The sequence below is a fragment of the Poeciliopsis prolifica genome, unplaced genomic scaffold (genome assembly GCF_027474105.1).
Source record: "Poeciliopsis prolifica strain line A6 unplaced genomic scaffold, Auburn_PproV2 SCAFFOLD003, whole genome shotgun sequence".
Taxonomy (NCBI): domain Eukaryota; kingdom Metazoa; phylum Chordata; class Actinopteri; order Cyprinodontiformes; family Poeciliidae; genus Poeciliopsis; species Poeciliopsis prolifica.
This window is the reverse complement of record NW_026562378.1, coordinates 17110748-17127619: the sequence shown is the minus strand read 5'-3', so window position 1 is coordinate 17127619 and position 16872 is coordinate 17110748. Positions and strand designations below refer to the sequence as shown.

The following is a 16872-nucleotide window of genomic DNA, read 5'->3' as shown; positions in this document are numbered from 1 at the left end:
AGTCCTATTGGCCCGTTAAAACACAACTGCAGACGAGCCAAAGCTCTTGATTGGCTCAGGACGGCTGCCAGTCTTTTTGGATTCCTCTTCCCGCGTCCCGAATAGCGTTCCTTCATACGTTACATTGTGCAGCCTATATTTAGGCGTTAAAAACAAGCACGTAAAAACAAGTCAAAGTGACCTCCACCAGCAACACACCACAAGGCAAGACAAACTGAGCCTTCACACCTACACTTTTAATGAACGCACAATGGAAGCTGTCAAGACAAAGAGGAAGCTATTTAAGAACCAAACAGAGAAAATGTATGTGGAAGTCATTTGTGGTAATTATGCAGTGATGATTTCCCTTTTATTTGCAGAAACGCTGTGCAATAGAAATAGCCAGATGTTTAGGTGTCACAGTTCCTCCAGAGCGGTGAGAGAACATTAGAGTCAGTCTTTCATCATGAGAGGAGCCTTGACTTGAGCTGCGACCTCAGCCCCCATAAGTTCCTCTACGATCGTCAGGGCAAACTCAAAACTGGTTCCTGGCCCACGGCTGGTGATGTAATGCCCATCTTTCTGCACTCGAGCTTCTGAATATTTATAGTGATCTAAAAAAGACAGAACAATACCATTAGGGTGCAACGGTCTGAGCTTGGAGCCACAGCTCAGATTCGCAAACATGAAACCTGCCATCGTTTCATCGCACTTAGTTCTAGTATGTTCTGTCAAATGACTGCATCTTCCTTCACCTCAGTGCTGTTCTCTGCTCTCCAACTGCAGAGTGACATGATTCTTTCAACAGTCAAAGAGTTAGTACAGCACCACCTGCTGTCCTTTACAGATACATACAATTCCAACTATAGTGAACTTTTTTGATGTCTTCAACCACAAACCTCAATATTTCAGGATTTTGTGTTGTACGCCAACATAAAGAAGTTCATGACTTCAGTGAATTGTGGTTTTCTACACCAAACAGAATCTGGTAATGGTTTACATTAAAGCTCATGCATATATATTTAGAAAAGTCCAGACAGAAATTAAATTGGGAATCAACTGCAAAACTTGAAAATTGATGTCCACATCCATGCAATCTGACAGAGCTTGAGCTATTTTTACAAAAATGAATGTAAAAAAAAAGAAGTAATAATCGAACTAGATGTGAAAAGCAAGTAGAGCCATACAAAAACAAATTGGAGCTGTTAATGCAGCAAAATGTGATTCTTCAGAGCATCCCTTCAGGGACGGCAGATACAAAAGCACAGTTTTGAAATATTATTTGTAAAAACAAAGATATGCTTTATAATGATGGAATGTTCTGTGTTAGGCTTTCACATAAAATACAGAAGTTTTTTTGTTGTAAAATGAACAATGTGAACATTTTTACCCCTCAAACCTTTTGAGGGGTACTGCAAACTAGTCAAGGTCAACAATGATTTTACCTCCAACCATCATCTTCTCCTTCATGCCAGGATGTGTGGTGACTGTGCTGCCGTAACCGATGCCATGAGCCAGAAGAGCGGTCGGACCTGAAGAAGAGCCAATCTGTTTCAGGTGTGTTTAAAAGCTTTTAGACTCGTATACAAAAAAGAATATAAAAATAACCAAAGTTGGCAGTTTTAGAAAATCTTTTTATATAGTCTGGTTAATAATAAATGAATGACACAATATCTGATAACGGCGTGTCCCGAAGGTGTCCTCAACCTTTGTATTGTTTCTAAGAATACACTCACACAGTATACAGTTTCAGCTCCTCTCCAAAGACGCTGCAGCACTCTGGAAAGGGAGGGAAATAAAAAGGAGAGGCCGAGGACGCCGACTTCTGCTGCATTAACTTTGGTAATGCCCTAGCGCTGCTGTGAGCTCATCCAAAAACTGTTAATAAATAGAAAGTTATTGATCACGGTGCTTTGGCTGCCTTCCCGTGCTGTCTCAAGATTACACTTTCCCCACTGGCAGAACAGCAAACTGCCTGTTAAAGCCAAGCTACTCCTGTTACGAGTCCCCACCCGGAGGACGCCAGTCTGGGTACAGAAACTAACAGCACGGCAGATGCATAGAAACAGTCATTTACTTTCTGATGAACAGGAGATATTGTTGTCAACTGAAGCTCTTTTTCCGCTCCTTGAGTCAAGGAAAAAAAAACATGTTCATCTCACGATGCACCCTCTCCCCGTTTCATTAAGGCGTGTAATTCCTGAGAGGATTCCAGTCGTATTTAGGACACCCTTCAATCCACTTTGCCACACCGGTTCACTGTCCCTGTTTGAGACATCTTTCCTGCATCCTGTCTCTGACAGCCCCCTGAATGAAGGTGCCAGCATATGTGCAACCTTTACTTGTGTGCCACTGGAGCAGGGGAGATTCACCAGTGACCACAAGTTAATGAAGTGTGACATTAGGGGACAGAGATGGTTTATCAAAAAGCCCCTAATTTCAGATCCAGAACAATAAGTCCCAGGTTTATCTTTGGTTCCTGTCTGTCTGTAGGGGAAACAGCTGTCTCATCAGCTCTGCTGCTTTCAGATGAATCCAAGAAGATAGGATGTCTCTGTTAACTTCAGTGGCATTGCAAGCCTCTCCCATCATATTACCTCAATGTCTTTTACAGATGTTACTTCATGCTTTCAGGCAGAAGCCATCTTAAGTACAAGAGAATGTCTGTTCTGTCTGCTACTATTTCATCTTAGTGTCAATGTTCAAAACCAAGATATTGTCAAAGACAACAGAAATGGATAGACTTGCAGTTTTGCAATTTGACAAAATAAAAAATACAATTTTAAGTGCAGCACGTTTTATATTTTGAGTCGGGTTTTTTGTTTTAAAACTAAAAAATCCCTTACACATCCCTTTTAAAATGCTTTGACTTAAATAACTGGAGAAGTTAAAACTTTCTCCATTTGTGTTGGATGTACAATTCAACTGAAAATAACATAAAAATTCTATTAAAAGTCAAAATTAAAAATTTTGTAGTCTCCAAGTTGTTTAATCTGGACATTTTTAAACTGATCATTTACTAAAGCAAATTATAATTTTACAGTGAATCCAGTCCCCTCAATATCATATTCAAAGTTTTACTTTACGTTTACTTATTTGCATCCCTGAGATGAAGCCAGATTTTGCAAAGTTTTAGAAATATCAAAAAGATCTAATTTCTCAAAGGTATCAGTAAGGAGAAGGATGCAAAATAAAATGTCCATCACATCATTTATTCCAAAGGAGAGTAAACACAGTCATGAAAAACTGATAAAACATGGGGTAAAAAATTGCATCACAAAAACTGGACATTTGTCCAAATATCAATAGGATGACGTGGTCAGATAGGCTGCCAAACAATCAACAGCATATCCAGTAATATGTTCTGACTAAACTTTAAAAAAATTCTGGTATTTTTATCATTTTATTCACATAAAAGCTCAAAAAGTTCAGAAAAGACTGGTCTTGATCTAATTTGTTTTATGTTAGACACCCTGTCATCGTGAGATGGGTGTGTGCACTTCTGATATATTGTAGAACAATCATTTCTAAAGCTTTCCAGTTAAACTTCAATAGGCATCACAATCTCTCAGTCATACAGTAACCCTAACATGAGGCAAACTGCTTGCATGCAAATATCTCCAGAACATCTACATTATTAGAATGACGATCAGGTCTAAGGGCACATCATATGCAGTTTTTAACCCACAGACATAGGTTGCTATCAGAGGTTAGCCCAGTATAATTAAGGTTTGTTTGTTTTCATAAGCTGTACCTGCACAGATGGCTGCAATCAGGCCTTTTCTGCCATCTTGGTCCTTTAACACCTCCTTCACAGCAGGAGACTGTAAAAAAAAAAAAGAAGGAAACAGATGCACAGTGAGTCATTTGGAGACCATGTGATGGTACTGTGTATATGCTGACTATAATATATTAACACACAGTGGCAGTATGTTAAACACATGCAACAGCATTTCTCTGAAAATACAGCATGTTTAAGCACAATCACAGATTTATATATTGCCTGACCTTTCCATAAATACGCTTATTGTAAATATAAAACTATCATTATTTACTGTGTTTCAGCATTTTTGCAGTTGTTTTGAATTTTGTTCCAAATTAGAGGAGCATAAAAACTGAACCAGGAGATACAGAGTAGGACTGGAACAGATGCTTCGCCTGGCTGTTGCAGCTTCTAATGTAGAGACTGAACATGAGGTTGAAGGATCCACATGTTTAGTTATGAGAAGCTACAAAGCGTTCATGGAAATCAGGTTGCAACAGTTCTGAGACAAGAAAAGTGCATCTAGGTACAAATAAGCACAAAGCAACCAGCTGAGATCATCCTTTGTCACATTTGAAGCTCTTGAGAATTGGGTATGTTTGCTTTGCTGCTCATCTGCAACAATTAAATCATGTCTCCAGTGAATTATCACAGCAAAATCAATCTCCTCCCCCACAGAAACAGATTAAATTTGAGTCAATAGCAGAAAATTAAATCTAAAAAAGCAGTTTGTGGAGTAAGCTTATTAAGATCTTTGTCATTTTAGTCTTGCTATTGCTCCCAGTTTCCATTTTTATTTTAACAAATAAACTCATTTGAACTTTTACCATAGGTGCCATAGAGTTTCTTTCTCCTTACTTTAAATTCCCACTACACTCATCATTGAGGTGGAGGAACGAACAAATGAACAAAGCGCCACGTGTAATTTTCTCACCTCTGCCAGATTCTTGGCTCCTGGCATTCCTCCAGGCAGAAGTACCACATCATAAGGCCCCTGAAAAACCAAACCAGATAAAGTTTTGCAGCAGCCATCACCCAGCATACGAGTCAACACCTCTCCATGAAAGTCAGGACATTAATCAAACATTGGCATATTGTTATAAGAGTTTATTCATAGTATATCAGACAACAAATGAATGGAAAAAATCCTGCAGATTCAGGGCCTTTAAATGGAAAATGGAGACCTAAACAAAATACCTTGAGAAGGTTTCTTATATTATAGTGCCTTACAAACATATTCATACCCCCTGAGCTTTTCCATATTTTGCAACATTAAAACTACATTGCTGTTTGTGGTGGCCATGTGACAAAATGCGAAAACTTTCAAGGTGACTAACTCATATTTCCATGATAGATCAGCACAACACGACATATAATTGTGAAGAGGAAGAAAAATAAATGGCTGTAAAACAATTTTAAAATATGAAAAGTGTGCAGTGTATTTACATTCTCCCTCCCTAGTCTAAATAGTCTAAAATACGACATAGTGTAGCTGATGGATTTCAGAAGCTGCTCTTTTTTTTTTTATTTTAAGGGAAATTTTAACCGGATTAGGTAAAGCTTTTACTTTTCAAGTCTTGCCACCAATTTGAAACAGGGCACAGGCATTTTAATACATGTACACATCTTGTTTTAAACTCTTTCAATGCATCTTTGATTATACATTTAGTAATGTCAACCTCATGAAAAGAGACCCTCTGTTGCACTCTCAAGTCTCACTAAACTGAGGCTGGGTTTGATTAAAAGTTGAATCTCTGAAGCCTCTGATAACTTTGGAGGAGCTGCAGAGATCTATAGCTCAGGTGAGACAACTGTTTGTCATTCCGCTCACAACTCTGGCCTTTATTTGATAGTAGTTAAGAGGCCATGAGCAGTTTTGAGAGCCGTCTGACAAAAGTTTCACACTTTGGCCCACATACAAATGTGGTGTGTGTTGAAAGCTAACATTTCACTTAACCCTAAATACACCCACAGTGAAACTGGGTGATGGCATAATCATGCTCCCCCACTGCTTTTTCAGCAGTGTCAGTGTCATATTTACTAATATGGACTGAAGTTTGCTTTTGCGATGTGACAACATGTAAAATAGATAAAATCTTCAGCAAGGCACACACTGTGACTTCTTGCTGGAGAACCAAAAGACTCACCTGTTTGCTGGCTTCCTCCAGACTGGCATCAGGGCAGATGACAACACTTCTGCTGCATTCAACTGGATCTTTTCCTGTGAGACCCGCGACCGTCACTGTAATCTACAGATATGAACACATTATCATCAGACAAGAGAAGCAACTAGCTACGTTTAATCAAATAACTTTAGGGGAAAAAATATTTTAGAAGTACTTTTATTACATCATACTTTTTACTTTTACTGCAAGTAATGTCACTAAATGAACATATTTTAAGCAAAAATGCACCAGACACAGATATACAGTTTGAATAAAAGTGAGACATTTTGTTTGTACTCAGTCTTTGTCGTTATGCTATTTTCCATCTACCGAGTCTATTGTGCCATTTGGAGACTGAGGAAATCACTAAATGTTGTCACCGGAAGTGCTTTACACTGTTCTAACATCTACGCATGTACCTACTGTATTAGTTTTAAAAGTTTTCTATAGAAAAAAATGTTTAGGAGAAATGTCTCTTAATCCTAAAATTTATTTTGTAATTATGGTATTTGCATATTTTTTTCATTCTAGTTTAAGAAAGAATTTTCACCATGACTATGTTTTCATCTGTCTGATTATGTCATTTTAGAATATTAAATCAGATTGGTGTTTTGCACCAGTGATATGAGGGAAACACCATTTTAATTCTGCATACATCTTGTTGAATATGTTAAAATAGATCTAGTGTCACTTTAGTATTTTTGTGTGGAATTGGGTATTTTTGAGGTACCTACCCACTTCCAGTATGTTTCCACTTCCAATAACAAACCTTTATTTTGAAAGGTTAATAAAGTTTAGACTTTGACATTTAAGTTTGTCCCGGTTTGAACTCCCTGCAAAGGTTACGGGACCGACCACAGTTAGCCAACTTAGCTGACTAAACAACAAACGCGAGTTTTTCAGCACTCATAACTTAATTACTGGGGTACTTAGCTTTCTGTGACTTTAATTCATTATGTCTGCGATTAACAGATACTTAAAGGTTTATTTACAGCAGGAAATTCAACGTAGCGACACAGCAAGGTTGCCTGTTATTTCATGCTAGCAAGCTAACATGTAGCATAAACTGTGCAGAACGAACCCCAGCTCTGCGCATGATGTCCACAGGAATCACAGTTTCCATCTCTTCCGCACCTTTAGACAGGATCACCAACGCTCTCTTTCCTGCCATGATCAGCTTAATGTTTCGCTTTTGGAGAAGCAAAAACGCTTCAAACTTCAAGCAGCGTCAGGCGTGCTTCACGGTGCGAATATGACAGGAGGAATGTTGCCAGACCGCGTCCTTTTATCCCCCTATCTGGACACTGTTGTTCTTTCATTTCTTAAACTGCATGTTCAATCTGTTTAGAACTTAGATTTCAAATGAAAATGTGGAAACTCCAAAATAAATATGAGATGCTCATTATGTTTATCTCTCAGATAACTGCAGTATGTTTCCACTTCCAAGTAAACAGAATAATGACTTCATCCAACTGATATTTTAAATGTAGTTGCTCCAAACGCCAGACAATTTATTTATTTGTGATTTTTTGCCTGGTTTTGGGAGCAATATCCACAACCTGGTCTTAAATATTCTAATTAAAAATTAAATTACAATTAGGCAATGCACAATTTTGTCGAAGAGAGTCAAAAGATTTATTTTAGTTTCAACTATACTTTGCCTCAAAACGTATTGACACCGCTTTAATTTTTTATTTTTTTGTCATACTTAAAACTTTATTGTATTTCACAGAGATTTTTTGTAGCAGAGCAAACATCTTGCATTATTATGAAGCATATGTGTGTGTTTTCCACCACAAACTTGTATGTGGTTGAAACAAAGCACCCGTGTCTTAATCATGATGCTATCTCATCATGATGATAGCATGATGAGGACCCCTTTCTTCCCCCTGGTTGTGATCAGATTTGTTGGGAAGATGGATGCAGTTAAAGAGTAATCCTAAAAGAAAACCTGAGAGTAGCTCCAGTCAAAGTCCAAACTTAAATACAATTGAGAATCCAGGGCAAAGTTTGAACATTTTTGCAGACTTCCTCCATTCAATCTGAATGAGTTTGGTCTCTTTACCAATTAAAAATTAGCTAAAATTTTTGAGACATAGTGCAAACAACTTGTATTTATAATTGTTTTTGTTTTTTTGTAAAACTGGTTCTTCAAAACATCAACTGAAGGGAATTAGTACTTTTGCAGATTAGAATTATAAGATTTTGTGTTGTCAACAGGTTTGAATAATGCATTTCTGTGCTGTGTACTTCACAGTTATACATGTGCCTCATTGTTCTAACACATTAAATTATGTGAGAATAAATCAAGTTAAGTGTTTGACATGAGAAAGGTAATAATATTCAAGCTATCTGTACAAATCCTTATCAAGACAATCTGGATTTGGGAAAATCAATCCAAGATGTCATTTTGGTATCTAAAATAAATAATCAGAAATGTAATTGTGACATTTTTACAACTTGTCAACTTCACAGCCTTCAACTTAGCTTATTTTCAACATGGAAATCTTTCACACACTAAAAAAAAAACAGCAAACAAAAACAAATGTAATTTGACACACTAAATATAAGAGAAATTGGAAATTGAGCTACTTTTGGTTCTTGACCATGATGCATATCGGCATTTAAATTAATGCTCTATTTACCAGTATAAATTCTGGGACTTCCCAATTATAAAAGATTATTGGAAAGAGATCAATTGTGCCTTGAAAGATATTTTTAAGCAGAACATTCCTTTGGAGTTCAAGCTCATGTATTTTGGGATAATTTCCCAAGAAGCTTCAAAAAGTAACAAAAATCTGATGACTATTTTATTAGCAGTGAGTAAGAAAAACATTACAAGAAAATGGTTATCACAGGACGAACTAACCTTAGATGACTGCATTGACATAACGTTTAACATGTATATAATTGAAAAAAATAACAGTCTCTCTCAATCACAAGACTGAACAATTCAGTAAGTAGTAGCAGATTTGGGTAGACTATGTTAAACCTAAGAGATCTGATTTCATTTCTGAAGATCAAACTTGTTTGAACCTTTCCTACAATCCACTCTCCTAAGATAGCCATATTCTATAATTATTTATACAATTTTACTTCTCTCACACTCAATTTTACTCCTTACCTTATAATCTTTCTCAAGGAATGTAGTTACATTTTTGATTTTTTTTCTGTCATAAGGCAATGGTCTACTTGTACACCTTTTTTCAAATGTTAGAGTTGATTTTGTGATGTAGATGCCTAAGACCATGTCTGAGTGATAGTTTCTTGAGAATCAATAAAGATAAAATTAAAAAAAGAAGACAAAAAGATAAGCAAAAAAGGTAAAACTAAAAAAGCTCCAAATAAGCACAAATGAAAAAATTTTAACACCAATGGTGTCAGGGTCTGTGTTCTTTTGTTTCTTTTTGTTTTTCTTTTTTTGTTGTTGTTGTCTCCCTGGAGCACCTGCTGCTTCCCATGGCATCCACCAGGTGCCGCTAGGATGCAGAGCCCCTGGAGCTGTGCCATGCCAACCCCGTCGACACACCTGCTGCTTGTTCGGAGGGCTCGGCCTGGGTGTTTATAGGAGCGGCCAAAGGACTCCTCTCCGCCTGAGTGTTTTGTTTACCTCGGTAACGATCGTTGCATGATAGGCCCTCCGAGATCTACTTCGATCTAACTTCTGTTTCTCTCACGTTAGGTGAACCCGTCGTCTCCTTGTTGATTCCCCGAGTGGGCCGACTGTCCCGGAATTCTTAGCCTCCTTTGCTACTCGATCGCTTCGGACGCCTCTCCAAGAAACCAGGACTACCGAGCCCGAATCCACCCAGTGGCGGAGCTAGACTTTTTTTCAAGGGGTGGCCAAAGGGTGAGCAAGGCTTTATCAGAGGGGTCCATATACAAATGATGGACGAAAGGAAACAAATATTTTCTCACACACACACTCAAATTAAAATGGTTTATTTAACTAAGATTTGCCATGACCAAACAAGACGTTAAACGGCACTATGGAACAGTGAACATGTAAATGTAAACTCAGAGCCCAGAATATGACAAACACAAATTCTCAAAAATAAATAAATAAACTGGTGCTTTTGGTGTGCAATAGGTTGTGCTGGGTGGGGGCAGTTCAGTGCCATTTCCTTCTGCTTCACTGTCTTCCTCCCCAGAGTCTGACTCTGAATCTGTATCACCCTCATCTCTCTCTGGAACTTAATTGGAAATGCATAAACAGACACAATAAAAAATGCAAAAAGCATCATGCTAACCTTTAGAATTAGGCTTATTGGATTTAAATACTTAATAACTCTGTCACAGCCTCTAACCCGCTGGTGATACACTTGGGCCTGGAGTCTCCTGGCTGGATTCTCCAGGTTGGTCACTGCTGCAGGGTTCTGTCTGGTCCTGGTCACTGCTGCAGGGTTCTGTCTGGTCCTGGTCACTGCTGCAGGGTTCTGTCTGGTCCTGGTCACTGCTGCAGGGTTCTGTGTGGTCCTGGTCTGGCCCTGGTTTTTGCCTCTTTAAGAAGAACTGGGACATATTCCCTTTTCTCTTCATTTGGGCTCTACACAAAATGAGACAGCCTGGTATTTACACTCCATGACTGTTTGGCAGAGACAACACTATTTTAACTATTATTTAAACTATAGTTTTTAGTTTTCTGTAGCAAGCTAAAATACTAAATTAAAAATACATTAATTAAAATTAATATAACTAGTTAGGTTATAATTCAAAGCTTTCATATGACATAGCCTACTTACATTTCAGTCATTATAAAACTTAATGGTTTTTCACATATTCTTACCACACATTTCAAGCAAGAGCTGGGAGATATAAAACATTACAGGGCAGCATGTCACTAAAACATATGTTAAAAGAATCTGTCTAAAACACGACCTATCAGCACTAGCATGGCTAATATAATAAACGAGGCACTACGCAGCGGTACACAACCATTTTTTTTTCTTTTTAGAAATGTATGACAAGTGCCGCCTCTCATTAGGAAGGTAATGGCGGTTACCGCTGAACGGTAAAATGTTGTAAATACCTGCAAAACTCCTGGAAGGTGTAACTCTAAAGCCGTGGATGTGTTTTGGATCAAGCAGGACCCACATGTCAGTTTAACCAATGAATAGCGTCGGGCATCGAGCTGCCTTCAGGGACAGTCGGAAATTACAGTTTTCCCGGCAAATCTTTGCCGATCTCATAAGTATTATATTTTAAAATGACCATTTCCAGTGGGGTGGCGGTAGGGGTGGCCAGGGGTCTGTTGGGGGTGGCAAGTGCCACCCCTCTAGCTCCGCCACTGAATCCACCTTGGCTTGGGTCTTGGCGGATCTCGCTCTGATCGCTTATAACCTGTCCGCCCTCCAACCAGCCCTGTTCTCCAGTGCTCTGCCAGCAGTCATACTCACACCCTCCAAGTAAGATCCAATCTGTTTATTCCGGAGAGACTCTCTCCTACCCACTTACTAACCTGTACCATCTCATTGACAATCTGACGAACCGGTTACCCGTTCCAGAACCCATCCCTCTTTCCTTTTTCCTCAAACTCAATAAATCATTATTGTTCTTTAACTGCCTACCTAATTGTGTTCTTGCATGTGGGTTAGAAGCCTTAGAGCCAAAATGACAAATGGTCCCCATATGTAGTTTTCAAGGTAAGAAAACACATTTTCTGTCATAATTCCTTTAGAAATTTACCGAAAAGAATAAATAAAAAGACAAAAATAGAAAGAAAAAATAAAAACTCAATAGTATATAATAACCCAGGGAATGACAAATAAAAGCAAAGAAAATAATAGTAAGAACATTGATTCCCATACATCGTCTTCAGACTTGAAGTTTTCTGTTTCAAAGCTAACTTCCCCAGCCGGGGAAGAATCGAAAGAAAGAGAATCAGTATTGTTGTTGCTAAACGTGCAAACCTCCCCAGCCGGGGAGGTTTGATTCTCTGTCGGGGACTGATTGGAAAAAAAAGAATAAAAAAAGTCTACACCTGAGAAGCAAACCTCCCCAGCTGGGGAGGTTTGCTTCTCAGACGCAGATAGATCAAAAAGAAAAGAATCAATCTCATCATAACCAGAAAAGCAAACCTCCCCCACGGGGGAGGTTTGCTTTTCAGTTGAAGGCAAGGAAGGCGTGAAAAGAAAATGATCAAAAACATCATACGTAGACGAAGTGCTGTTGTTCTGAGACCTATCTGTTTCGTCTTCTGTACCAGGCAATAACTTGTCAAACAATTTCTTCATTCCAGTTGTGACTATGTACCCAACGCCAAAACGATGGGAAAACATAAGCCGAGAAAAATTTCTGCCATACTGGAAATCCTTCCAAAAAAACAGTTGTAAGGTCCGAAGAGTTGGTTGAATATGAACTGGTGTTTTGAAACTCAAGCATTCATAACCTCGTGTTCTTTGATCTAGAATCGCATGTCATAGATCAGTGGTTCTCAAACGTTTTTCAGTGATGTACCCCCTTAAAAATATATTTTTAGTCAAGTACCCCCTGACACAGGCAAAACATTTTTGGGAGAAAAAAAACAGTGCTGTAAAATCACTGTCTGATTTATTAAAGCCGAACACCTTATATCAGTGAACCTGACAAATACATCCATATTGCAAACATTGCATGTAGAAACAGAACACAGTGACCACCAGGAAGGCATAAAACCAGTCAAAACTGAAATATGCAAAACACTGCTAATTTATATTGGTCTCTGAAATGGTACAAAATTAAATATATACAAAAATAACTAAAAAGTGTTCACAGAAATAAATCTATAACTTAATTACAAATAAATTATATTTTGTTTACAAAATAAATTAACTTTGTAAATAAAGATTTGCTCACAAAAAAAAAACAATAAACGTTACCTCTTTTCGGATAAAAAAAGATTGCACTTTAATCACTTTGCATTGAACATTTGATTCGGTTTGAACAGTAAGTAACGGTGTCATTAGACAGAGTTTTTAATGTATCCGCTTATTTTTTTTGTACCGCATAGTTTCAACTGAAGCGGGGAGCAGCAGGTCTTCCGCTATGGTGAACGGTTTTTTTGGCTTTAGCAACGAGCAAAGACATCGCGTAAGAAGCCTCAGAGGCTTTGGCTGATGTAGTGGAGGCTTTTCGCATTGTGGCTTTGAATGACTTGAACTCAGAAAGTTTTCTCCTGAAGAACTCCGGTGGCTTACCAACATGGCGTCCATGTTTTGTGGTGAGATGCCGCTGGAGGTGTGCCGGCTGCATGCTAGCGTTGCCTAATTTCGTGGACGTAAATCCCATTAAAACATACTTTTCCATGTACGTTCTGTACTTCTTCGGCTCTGGTTTTGCCTTCTTTTTCACTTTATCTGAACTTTCAGCAGCATTGCTGCTACGCTTTAGCCACGTCTCCATAGTTACAGTGTAGTCATGGTAACAGTGCGCTGGGTCCGTTTTATTTTAAAGGATATTGAAACTAAATATTGAATATAAAATTCAGAGCATGAACACACGTTTATATTTTATCGAACTTTTTACAAAATAATTTTTCCCAAGACTTATTATGAGGATTATGACTGATTTTTTAAAAGATATTTTGAAAAGCTTCATGTACCCCCAGGGGTACGCGTACCACTACATTCCCCGTAGTTCCCAAACTATTAACCCTTTGCACCAGCATCACTCATTCATTCGAGGTGCCATGATGTTGTGGACATTCAGTTAATGAGTCACCTCAAAGTTCTTTGATGGTCGTAAAATAGCTACGATGTTTGATTCTGGGGAAGAAAGTGTAGGAAATGTTTTATGGGTTGCTTTTAGCCCGAAACTATATGGGGCATCCTTGGGGCAACCCGAGTCACTAAAACCAACCTGGTTCAGTAACAAGTGCAAGTTGTGATTAGGCCTGTCGTGATAAACAATAAATCAATTAATCGCAGGATAAATTAAAACTATCGACCTCATTTCAATTATCGGCTTTGTCATTTCTTCTTGCCTTTTTCTCTTTCTGTTGATGCCATGTATGAAAACAGACTCAACTCCGGTGCTCTCCACTGACCCTCCCTTCCTCATTTCTTTAGTGTAATCCCCAGCGCGCCCTGCACGATCTTAGAGCTGTCGGTCGATTGTCGGCCCATTTTCAAAACCTGAGAGACCACACATTAGACAACAGAAATTCTAGGTATAACGGTTTGATTGAAATGTGTGATGTCCAACAATGGGCACAAAATAATAAGTCCAGTTAACTCATTTTAAACCCAGACATTAATCAATGCTTTACTATAATCTACCTACAATGCATGTGGCTAGTGTCAGTCCTGTCTGAAGGAAAATTATTATAATCTTTTTAGGTCACTTTAACGAAGAACAGCTGAAAAGTTACTGGGTTTATCAACAGTAGTAGAACTTTTGCTCCAACTCCTCCCAAGGAGAATCTGCGCTTTCTGATTGGCTACCTGTCACATTCAACAGGTTGTGTTAACGCTTCCAGTCAAGGAAAACCCTTGTTTTAGATCAGAGCGGTAAAGTGTATCTGTCTTTGGCAGGAAATCGCATGTATTATTACGTAATTTCCATTAAATCAGTGTAAAAAGGTCTTCAAACAATATTATCGTTTATCGCAATAATTTTTGAGACAATTAATCGCTCAGCAAAATCTGTTATTGTGACAGGCCTAATTCCATGTCATATTTTCTTGGCTGTAACATTTTTTCTTTTGGATTTTCTGGGACGAGTGGCTCTGACTTTATCAGGGTCCACAGTGATGCTCCATGTGCAGCTAATGCCATTGTTGTAACTGCTGGGGTAGTTCCAGCTGGTGAAGGTGCCCGACTCACCAGTCAAATCCTTCAGACCTCCACTCCCTGGACATCAAAGACAAATGTTGAAGTTTGGCAGTGCAGCAGAGAGAAGCTTCAGGAAGCATCATTGATTTGTAAGCTTTAAAAAAATCATTATGTTACATTAAGAGGATTATTTTACTCTGAACTACAAACATTTATTTTGATTGATTTTAGTTGTTAAAGTAGTAAAAGCCATGTTAAAAATAGGATGCAGATTTTCTGCACTAATAACTTTGCAGTTGAGTAAAAATGATGTGACAAATGGATAAAATGTGCTCCATTGTATTAAGGTCAGCATAACAAAAAGGGAGATTTTAAAGGTGATAATAAGCTGTGATCTACTTCCGTCATGGAGTTTGGATGACGTCTGTGCTAATAATGACTAAACTGTGAGGTGGTTTGTTGCTGTAAGACTGGCCATGGCTTTTATCACAAAACAAAAAAAAAGACTACTTAATTAATTTGTCTGTTTTATTTGAACATTACTCTAAATCCAAAAAGATAATATGCTAATGCGCTAATTTTTCATTTAGCACACTTACCTTCCCCTGAATAAAATTGTCCAAATAAATGCTAAAGCATTCATTTACCTGGCTGTTTCTTAAATGTTCAGTTGAGGAAATATCAACATTTATATTGGAGTATTGGTAATCGACTCTTAAGAAGTTAGAAACTCATATTCATGCTCTTATTTTGAAGTATATTAAGTTAAATTGCTTGCCATCCGCCAATAAAAAACTAAAGAAGAAAAAGAAGTAGATTAAGAATGTCTATGCAATAGATCCCTTTCGTCTCATCGTGTTCGTCAGCAAATGACACTTTGGCTCTTTTCACACTGCAGCCAGAAGTGGCACAAATACTTTTTAAAAAATTTTATTTGCCTTAATACAGCCTTTATCTGATCTTTTCATGATAGTCTGAACAACACAGATTTTTTAATGCAACCCAGGCTACTTGGATATGTGGCCCTGAATCCGATACGAGCCTGATCTTTTTAAACGAGACCCCGGTGTGTATGGCCTGGTCGCGTTCATCCGAACTTAACGTCATTGATACACGACAAAATGTCACTATTCTGCGCCCTGATATGCGCAAGAAAAACAACCATAGTGGACGATAACCAGGATTAAGGTGTTGATGTGATGGCTCCGGTCAGACATTTGGATCTACGTTTACTTCCACAAACACTGAGCACTACTTCATTTTTGTGACGGTTGGCAAAACACTGAGCTAGCTCTTATGATATGTGACGTTGTTTATTGCGCCATCTGCTGCGCATGCGGTACATTTTTAGTTCGTTTGCGGTTCACATACAAGTCGTATATATTTGGAAGTGTGAATGACCCCCTTCATTTATTTTCTAAAAATAAATGAAAACTTTGATCTCACAAAAAATAAATAAATAAATAAATAAATCTGAATTGAGAAAATGGGCAAACAGAACCACTATCGTTCTGACCCAAAAGTTTTGCACTTTCTCATCCTGTTCTGCTATGAAAAGCAGACGTGTTCAAGTGGGTTGATTCTGTCAATTCTTTACTTTGGTTTTGTCTTCTCAAACTTTTCCCTTCATTACAGTTAAGTATAAGAACTCCAAATTCCTTGCAGAAAAATTTGCTAGCATTTAAACCTCTACATGTTAATCAGTTATGTTTTTATTCAGAAATTAATCAGTCTTTCAGAACTTATTTGGACAAATGTGTTCATATCATATTTTCTCTTTGTTCCTTTTTCTGCATTTGATTCAAGTGTAGATTAATGCATTCTGCTTTTGTTTTAAGCTTTCATTTTTTTATTGCTTTGTTGCAGGAGATGACCTACAAATTAGCTTTAAACTTCTGCATAGAAATGGATGTTTTACTTGGCTTCAAGGCCCCTTTTTGCCTCCCAAGCAGTAAAGTATATTAACCATTTTACTGCAGCTGCTAATATAACATTGAGCTCCCTGATTGTGATCATTTTCCTTTTCTTGCAATCTGCAGAATTTGTCTAATGGTCCCAAAGTCAAATCCTCATGTTGGCTTTTTCAGTTCTGAATGCTTCACCACAACTTCTTGTTCCTTCTCTACTGTCTTGTGTCTAAATTACCTTATTTTCAAATGATAAAATACTCACCTTTTGATTGAGCAGAGGGATCAGGCTTGTCTGTAAAGTAGAG

The 16872-nt window shown here is 38.0% G+C and overlaps 1 protein-coding gene across 1 annotated transcript; it reads right to left on the bottom strand.

The window, feature by feature from the left end:
- Window positions 1–215: 215 nt before the first annotated feature.
- Window positions 216–7183, bottom strand: park7 (parkinson protein 7). Its single transcript, XM_055021354.1, has 6 exons — window positions 6989–7183; window positions 5890–5991; window positions 4677–4736; window positions 3734–3803; window positions 1425–1511; window positions 216–593 (listed from the first exon to the last, which is right to left on the bottom strand). The coding sequence occupies exons 1-6, from the start codon at window positions 7076–7078 to the stop codon at window positions 433–435; spliced, it is 570 nt and encodes a 189-aa protein (XP_054877329.1). The 5' UTR covers window positions 7079–7183; the 3' UTR covers window positions 216–432.
- Between the last annotated feature and the right edge of the window lie 9689 nt (window positions 7184–16872).

Excerpts from the sequence above, each read along its gene's own strand:
- park7 (XM_055021354.1), bottom strand. The coding sequence starts at position 7,078 with ATGGCAGGAAAGAGAGCGTTGGTGATCCTGTCTAAAGGTGCGGAAGAG. Across the intron at positions 5,992-6,988 it reads ACATCATGCGCAGAGCTGGG|ATTACAGTGACGGTCGCGGG; the intron begins GTTCGTTCTGCA and ends TCATATCTGTAG. Across the intron at positions 4,737-5,889 it reads TGGAGGAAGCCAGCAAACAG|GGGCCTTATGATGTGGTACT; the intron begins GTGAGTCTTTTG and ends TTGGTTTTTCAG.